The sequence below is a fragment of the Natator depressus genome, chromosome 1 (assembly GCF_965152275.1).
Source record: "Natator depressus isolate rNatDep1 chromosome 1, rNatDep2.hap1, whole genome shotgun sequence".
NCBI classification, from domain to species: domain Eukaryota; kingdom Metazoa; phylum Chordata; order Testudines; family Cheloniidae; genus Natator; species Natator depressus.
This window is the reverse complement of record NC_134234.1, coordinates 3239772-3248629: the sequence shown is the minus strand read 5'-3', so window position 1 is coordinate 3248629 and position 8858 is coordinate 3239772. Positions and strand designations below refer to the sequence as shown.

Genomic DNA, 8858 nt, shown 5'->3' with positions numbered 1-8858 from the left:
CTTTGCAGGTACAGGCAGGGCAGGGCACGGGGCCTCAGGGGTCCAGTTACCAGCAATTAGAAAGGTGAGATCCCTATGAATTAATAAACTGTACACAGACCGATTTCTCAATTTCTCACACTCACACACAGCACAGTAAGGCCACAAAAGGATTACATGTTGCTTTGACTGTCCACTCAGTGATTCAGAGAAGAGAGTCCAGCACCATATAAGCAGCCGGGTCTGCACGTAGCTCAATCTCAGAGTCAGAGCCTGAGGAGAAACCATTAGGGCCCTTCATGAATAAAGAGGCAGAGCAGCCTGTCCCAGATCTGTTTGGTCCTTACCCCATAGATGATGGGGTTTAGCATGGGGGGCATGAAGAGGTAAACGTTGGAAAAGAGAACGTGGAAATTCAGAGCCACATTCTGGCCAAACCGGTACAGGAGGGAGATGAAGAGACGTGGGATGTAAAAGGCTAAAATGACAAAGAGGTGGGAGCTGCAGGTCCCAAAAGTCTTGATCCGGGCATCCTTTGTGGGGAGGCTGAAGATGGCCCTGAGTATCTGGATATAGGACACGACAATAAAAATCACATCGAGACCCATCATACTGAATTGCACAAAGAGTCCGTAGTAACTACTGATGCGGATGTCGGCGCAGGCCAGATTCACCACGGCTATGTGCAGGCAGTATGGCTGGGGAAGGATGTTGGTTCTGCAATATGGCCACCGCCTCGCCAGGAAGGGATAGGGCAGTGCGAGCATCCCACAGCGTAACACCACGGCCAGGCCGATCTTGGCCACAATGGGGTTTGTCAGGATGGTAGAATGTCTCAGGGGATGGCAGATGGCCACGTAGCGATCCAGAGCCATGGCCGCAAAGATCCCAGACTCCATCGCTGAGAAGCAGTGAATGAAGTACATCTGGGTGAGGCAGGCACTGAAATCAATCTCCCTGGAATTGAACCAGAAGATGCTCAACATTTTGGGAAAGATGGATGTAGAGAGGACCAGGTCAGTGACAGCCAGCATGCAGAGGAAATAGTACATGGGCCCATGGAGGCTCGGCTCTGTCTTCACAATGAACAGGATGGTGAAGTTCCCCAAGATGGCTATGGCATACATGGCACAGAAGGGGGTGGAGATCCAGACATGGGCCGCCTCCAGGCCAGGAATCCCCAGCAGGATAAAGGTGCAGGGGTTGGTGAGGTGGGTTGTGTTGGAATCTGACATGGAGTAGGGGAGAAGATGTCCAACTTTGAGGGAGAACGGTGTCTCCTGCATGTACCGTACGTCCCCCTGACTTCCTGTATGTGACCAGCCTCTACGAGGATGGTTGCAGTACAAATGCCTGGATGAAGAGAAAATGATAATATGAGACACTATATGCACAAAGGGAAAGGAGCTGAGGCACACGTACCAGAAGGCAAGGGAGGCAAATGGTCAGTCCAGTGCTGTGCCCCAAACCTGCCATTTTTTAAGGAGTTGGACATTATTCTTGGCAGTGACCCCACCTCCACAACCAAGACCCCCATGGATACTTCAGCGGGGCTGGATCCGATTTAAACTGGACTTAACCCAGAGGAGAAAGACATCGATGAAGATCTGGAGACATTAGAAGATGTGGAGCCCGTGCCAGCATTGGCCAGTTCTGTGTCCAGTTGTTCCCAGGGGTTCTTTGAACCCAAAGCTCTTGGTAACTTTTACTCTGTGCGAGGCGGTGTCAGGAAATAAATCAGGGGAGACATGGCAGTCCAACTGATAGATAGCAGCACAAACAGGACAACACAAGAGTGCTTTCGCTTATAGCTAAACTCTACCTCGTCTCAAGCAGCTATAAACACGTCCGCAAACACCCCGAACCCTTGATAATTACCAAAGTTGAGTGTGGCTCTCGTGTGGCACAGTGGCAGCCCGTCTGCCGGTGGGAAACACAAGATGCATCCAGAGGAAGAGACCAGTCCCGAAGAGTCCCACCACCTCAACCTTCCCCACCTTATTTATACATTAGTAATAGAATGACATGAGCCTTAAAGCAAACTTGTTAAGCAAGCAGTTTCAATGGTCAAGCGAGAGGTTCCTTCTGATTATCGATTAACCAGGTGTGGGTTTTTTCAGAGTTTGCAGCCATGAGGCCCCAATAGACATTCCTGGGGCACATCCTGCTCTTCGAAAATGCATGTATCAGCCACTTCAACACAATTCCTATAAGGAAGGATGCAGGGTCAAGCTGCCCTCTCTCTGGCACCCAAGCGCCCCCCCCCACTCCTGCCTTGGTTAAGCTAAGCCTGCGGACTTGGCTAATTTACAGCCTGCTGACTTGGCTGCTTTTAGCAATAAGCCATAGTGGTTTCAGGCACTTTACTGGTTTGCCAAAGTCTCCCCGTGCACAGTCAGGAGCTCTTCTCCACTCTGGAGGTGTCCAGACAGTATCAGCAGTTACAGTTAGGTGGGCCAGAAGCAGGAGAAAAGACTCCGTGGTAAATGGATTTGCTTTGTGAAGTGTGGAAGTGTGTACAAGAGAAATGTACAAGGCTGGCTGTGTTTCTGTGTGCTGGGCATTGCCCTGTGCAGCGAAGGAGCACGGTGGAACAGTGTGTTGATGCACACTGAGATTTCACAGGATTCCTCCAAAGAATTCTCCAGCAAACTTTCTGCAGGTACTCCACAATCCTGTGCCAGAGGGTCCCTAGCAGAGCTCCTTTATTCCTTTCGCCATTGAGGGACACTTTCCCGCCCCATTCTGCAATTATTTGGGCAAGGACTAAAGCAGCACACAGATGAGCAGCTTAGGGATCGGGGTGGAAGCCGCAAGCATGTAGTAGATGCATCCTTGCTTCCTTGCTTCCCCTCAGGAGAGAGATATCTGCCACAATGACTCCTGCCTGTGGAAATGGATGGGAATCTTTTGAGTGTTATCCCCCTGAGAAGTGCCCTCTGTCCCCTTTCACAATGCTTTTCTCCCATGCACAATGCCCTCCAGCCCTGGGTACACTCACCATCCTTTCAGTGTTTCCCGGCATGTGCGCTTGTCAAGGGACAATCAGAAAGTGATTGGTGTGTTACCAATGGTGTATTTTAATGGAGTGTTTCAGTACTGTACGTAGAGTTAACAATAATGCTTCAGTTTGTTGTTATTTGTGACTCACCAGATATGACCTGGAAAGGAGGCACCCCCTCCACTCCAGCTGAGCATTTCTGCCAGAAAAGAAAGCACCTGAAGATGGTGTAAGGGAGATATCTTCTGGGAGATGCAGCAGTTCTCTGATAGAGACAAGAGGGAAAGCAGGGTGTGGAGGGAAAGCGACAAGCAGGAAAGAAAAGAAAATGAGGCATACAGTCAGGACGCAACAGAGAGGCTGATAAAAGTTTTGGAGCACCAAACCAGCATGCTGCAGTCCCTTGTAACCCTCCAAAATTAGCAGATTGCGTGTCTGCCTGCCCCTTCAGCACATTCAGAGCTCTTTCCAATTCCTTCCCCAGACTTTACCCTCACATCCATTTCTGATTTCTGGGACTTCAGGCTTTCCCCCACACTTCACCCCTGCAGACAGCTCTTCAAATGACAGCTGGACTTATGCTCACCTCTAAGAGTCAGCTCTCCCCGGGTACACATCTCTCCCCTGCACCCAGGAATGTACAGGTGTCTCTGTGTGCGTACGTGTTGTTGTGGGTTTTTTGGCAATAAAACAAAGTTCTTTGGAAAATAAGCACTCTTTGTTTGTTTCCATGCAAGTTATGATAGCAGATGGCATCAGGAAACAAACAAGCAGTTTTATCATTTCCTTACATTGAATCTTGGGCCTGAAGAATCACAACTGCTTCTTACCCTACCAAAACTGGACTACATAATGCATTACAATCCCAATCACAGCAACAAACATTACTGGTACTCATCTTTCAAATGCTGCCTCAAAGCCTCCCAAATTGCCCCCCAGTGTTCCCCTCTAATAGCCTTGGTATCTGGCTGCTCAAAATCAGCAGCAAAATGTTCTGCCTCAATAGTCCACTCCCGGGCAAACTTTTTACCGTTTACTTCACAAATATTATGTGATGTGCAACACGTGGCTATGACCATGGAAATATTATCCACATGGAGGTCTAACCTGCCATAAAGGCATCACCAGCATGCCTTTAATCTGCCAAATGCACATTCCATGGTCATCCTATCCCTACTCAGCCAATTGTTGAAATGCTCATTGCTGTGATCCAGGTTTTCCATGTATGGCTTCATGAGCCATGGCATGAAACGGTACGTCAGGCCTCCAGGATAACTATGGGATTTTTAAAAGCCCTACAGGGATCTTCTGGTCAGGAAAGAAAGTCCCTGCTTCCAGATTTCTGCAAGGCCCGGTCTGCCTGAACATTTGTGCGTCACACACTTTTCCTGACCACCCCGCATTGAAGTCAGTGACCACTTGTGGTGATCAACGAGCACTTGGAAGACCATGGAGAAGTACTCCTTCCAATTGATGTACTCCATCACAAGGTGGTCTGGTTCCAAAATTGGAATGTACATTCCATCTCTCTCCCATCCACCATTAGGGAAACCCATTTCTGAAAAGCAATCCACAATGTTATGCACATTGCCAAAAGTCACAGTCCTTCGTAGTAGGATGTGATAAATGGACCTGCACACTTGCCGTAACACAGCCCCTATGGTTGAATGTCCATCTCCAAACTGATATGCGTCCCACTGGTAGCAGCCTGGAGTCACTAGGCTCCACACTGCAATCGCTACGTGATTCTCCACCCAGAGGGCAGCTCTCATTTTGGTATCCTAACACAACAAGGCTGGTGTGAGCTCAGTACACAGTTCCAGGAAAGTGGCTTTCTGCATCCTAAATTTCTGAAGCCACTGCTCATCATCCCTGACCTGCATAACAATGAGATCCCACCAATGAGGGCTAATTTCCCAAACCAAAAGAAACATTCCATAATATTCAGCTCTTCTGTGAATGGCAAAAGCAATCTAACACTGTTGCTATCCATGTCGGGAAGCATGTCAGGCAATTGTGACTCCGATTGCCTTCGCAACTTCAACATTGATTCCACTACCATTCGTGGTGTGCTCCTGAGAGCTAGCAGAGCAGTGGAGAGCAGCGTGGGATCCATTGCTGAAGACAGAGATGGCGAGCTGAGCAGAAATGGAGATGGAAAAATCAAACTTTTGGCAAAAAAACTCTGCCAGTGTAAATGTAGCCTTAATTCAATGAAAGCAAGGCTAGAGAGTCCATGCTGTAGGGTGTTCCCCTGCTTGCTCAGAATCTGAGAGTGGAAAAAAAACCCAAAGATTTGCGAAGACGTGTGCCAGGGGAACACATCGTAACTAGAACACACCTCAGAGGAAAGACCTGGGTGTCACTGATTACAGCTCCACGGAAATCCTGCTTATTCACAGCAGTAGTCAAAACAAGAGAATGTTTGGATGCCTAGGGAATGGGATGCACTATAACCTGGTCTGGCCATGCGCTCATTTTGGATACCCAGTCCGTATAAAGGATACAGCAGATAGAAAGGGGATTGAGAATGAGGGGGGATTTGATAGCTGCTTTTAACTACCTGAAAGGTGGATCCAAAGAGGATGGATCTAGACTATTCTCAGTGATAGCAGATGACAGGACAAGGAGTAATGGTCTCAAGTTGCAGTGGGGGAGATTTAGGTTGGATATTAGGAAAACCTTTTTCACTGGGAGGGTGGTGAAACACTGGAATGCGTTACCTAGGGAGGTGGTGGAATCCCCTTCCTTAGAAGTTTTTAAGGTCAGGCTTGACCAAGCCCTGGCTGGGATGATTTAGTTGGGATTGGTCCTGCTCTGGGCAGGGGGTTGGACTAGATGACCTCCAGAGGTCCCTTCCAACTCTGATATTCTATGATTCTATGAATGGAACTGATTACAATCAAACGGACAAACATAGAACAGTTCCCATCCAGTAATATCTATAGACACTTAGGGCTTCAAAGGTGCTATTTCCCCAAAGCTAAGGAAAATAATCAGCAAAACTGATTGGGAAGAAAAAATTAGACAGAGAAATGGGAAGGAAAATTGAGATTTCTTTAAGAAGAGTTTACTAGAGAGACAGAAAACCATGATTTTACAATCAAGAAAGTTGACAATTTTGGCTAAAAATCCAGTCCAGTGGCAAAGCGAAGGGAGCAATTGCAGTGGCGAGGGTGGAGGTAGCAATATATAGCAAAAGTGAGAAAAGGAAAAAAAGGGCTAAGGATCACAAAAAGGAGCTTTTTAAGAATATGAAGGAAAAAAATAAATCCTAGGAAAGCTATAGGCCAATTCTTAGAGGTAGCAAGGAATCTATTTAATGTTGCCGAAAAGGAAAATGTGTTGAAGAAATATTTTTGTTCTGAATTTGGAAAGAAGCAGTATGAAGTACTTAAATCACAAGAGTTGACAAAATACTTTCCAGTCCATTAGCTGTCAAGGAGGTTGTTAAACGCATCTAGAGTAGAACCTTAGAGTGACAAACACCAGAGTTACTAATTGACCGATCAACCACACACCTCATTCAAAACCATAAGTACGCAATCAGACAGCAGCAAAGCCAAACAAAAAAACAACAAAAAAAAGGCAAATATAGGACAGTTCTGTGTTAAATGTAAACTATTAAAAAAAGGGAATGTTTTAAAAAAAAGATTTGACAAAGCTGGGAAACAATGGAAAAGCTGGTATGGGATTAGTTTAAGTCCAGGAATATAATTAATGCCACACAACAACAGGGTGTGTGCAAAACAAGTCTGTTCAAATAAATTGAATTTCATCCTTTAATGAGAATACATGTTTGGTTGATCAAGGGAACTGTACAGATCCAATAGACTCTGATTTCTCTGAGGTATTTGCTTCAGTAGGGAAAATATTCCGATTAAAAATATAGGTACGATACAATATCAGTAGAGCACATGTCAAATGCACAAAAATCTGGGTAACTGACAGATCTCAGAAAGCAGTTTTCAATTTGTCCTTGTCAGTGAATCAGGCCATTTCTAGTGTGGTTCTTCAGGGAGCAGTTCTAGCCAAGTACTATTCAATATTTTCATCAAGGATCTGGAAGCAATTAGAAAATCATTTCGTTTGGTGAGTTGGGACCGAACAAACAAACAAACAAAATATTTTAATACAGTCAAATCCAAAGTGATCCTCTCAGAACGGGGAATGCAGGCTAGACCCACAGACTAGGGCACTGTATTATCGAATGAAGGAAACCTGACAAGGATTTAGGGGTCACTGTGGACAACCAGATCATTGTGAGCTTCCAGTGCGATGCATTGGCCAAAAGGGCTGATGCGATCCTTGGATGCATAAATGAAGGAGTGGCGAGTTGGAGCATTGGAAGGATTTCACCTCTGCACATGATTTTGGTGAAAACAACTGTGTCCAGTTCTTGGGTTCACATTTCAAAAAGGATGTTGAATAATTGGAGACAATGCTAAAGGAGCTACAAAAATTATTTCAGGCTGCAGAAAATGCCTGACAGAGAGAGAGGGACGTAAAATACTTCATATATTTATCTTACCAAAAAGCCCATCAAGTGGATACTTTCATGGGGAGAAAACCCTGCACACCAATGGGCTCTGTAATCTAGCGGAGAAAGGCAGAGCAAGGCCCAGTGGCTGGAAGCTGAATCCAAAGAAATTCCAGTTCGAAATAAGGGACCAGTGTTTATCACTGAGGGTGATTAACCATAAAAACAAACTGCAAAGGGAAGTGGTGAAATCTCCAGCTCCTCGTGTCTGCAGAACAGCGGTGCTGCCATAGCACTTCAATCTAGACAATTCTTACACTAACACCAGAAACTCTCCTGTCATCGTAGGTAATCCACCTCTCGGTAACTAGGTCAATGAAGAATTCTTCAGTAGAGCTCCTGCTCTCTACACCGGGGTTAGGTTGATATAGCTACATCTCTCAGGGGTGTCAATTTTTTTGCTTTTGCAAAAGAAGCAAATGCAATGTTAGGTTGCATTAGCAGAGGCAGAGCATCCAAGTCACGGGAGGCGATAGCACCGCTCTACTCAGTGTTGGCCAGGCCTCAGCTGGAGTTCGGTGTCCAGTTTGGGTCTCCAATGTATTGGAAGGATGTAGAGATACTGGAAAGGATCCAGAGGTGAGAGACAAAGAGCATCCAAGGGATGGAATTCAAGTCTTTTGAGCAAAGGCTGAAGGAACTGGGTACATTTAGCTTGGGAAAGAGGAGATTGAAGGGGGACATGGCAGTGGTCTTCAGATCCTTGAAAGGCCTCCATAAAAAAGATGGAGAAAGGTTGTTCTGGCTTACCGCAGAGAGCAGGAGAAGAGACAGTGGGTTCAAAGTAGAGCATAGCAGATTTAGGTTAAATCTCAGCTAAAGTGCCAAATTCTAAGAACAGGAGGACATTGGAACAGATGCCTCAGGAGATTGTGTAAGCTCCTTTGGGGGAGGTTTTGAAAAGGAGGCTAAATAGCCATCTGTATGGGTTGGTTTAGACAGAACCAACCCTGCATGTTGGCAGGGGGTTAGAGGAGATGACCCCTGCGATACCTTCTCAACCTGTGCCTCCATGATTCCTTGAAATAAAATCCAAGTCTAGACCAGGCCTTAGTCACATAGAAGACATGGATCTCAGTTCACAGGTAAATGGGTGAAATTGAATGGCCTGTGTTATACAGGTCAGGCTGGATGATCAAATAGCCTTAAACCCTATGAACCTATTGAAAACAAATTTGTTCTGTCATTTCTATTCACTGTGTTTCATAACACATGAACCTGGAAACATTCAAGTACATTGAAAGTTTGAACTGCTAAAAGAAAACTGTTTACATAATACATATTTGGCCTGTGGAACTCCTTGCTACAGACACTGCTGGAGCAAAGAGCTTTGCTGAA

General features: G+C 45.9%; 1 protein-coding gene across 1 annotated transcript; it reads right to left on the bottom strand.

Moving 5' to 3' along the window:
* Window positions 1–266: 266 nt before the first annotated feature.
* On the bottom strand, window positions 267–1265 carry LOC141981002 (olfactory receptor 52R1-like). Its single transcript, XM_074942825.1, has one exon. It carries the CDS (start codon window positions 1263–1265, stop codon window positions 267–269), a length of 999 nt encoding a protein of 332 aa, XP_074798926.1.
* Between the last annotated feature and the right edge of the window lie 7593 nt (window positions 1266–8858).

Bases quoted from the DNA above. Each gene is read 5' to 3' on its own strand.
- LOC141981002 (XM_074942825.1), bottom strand. From the start codon at position 1,265: ATGCAGGAGACACCGTTCTCCCTCAAAGTTGGACATCTTCTCCCCTAC.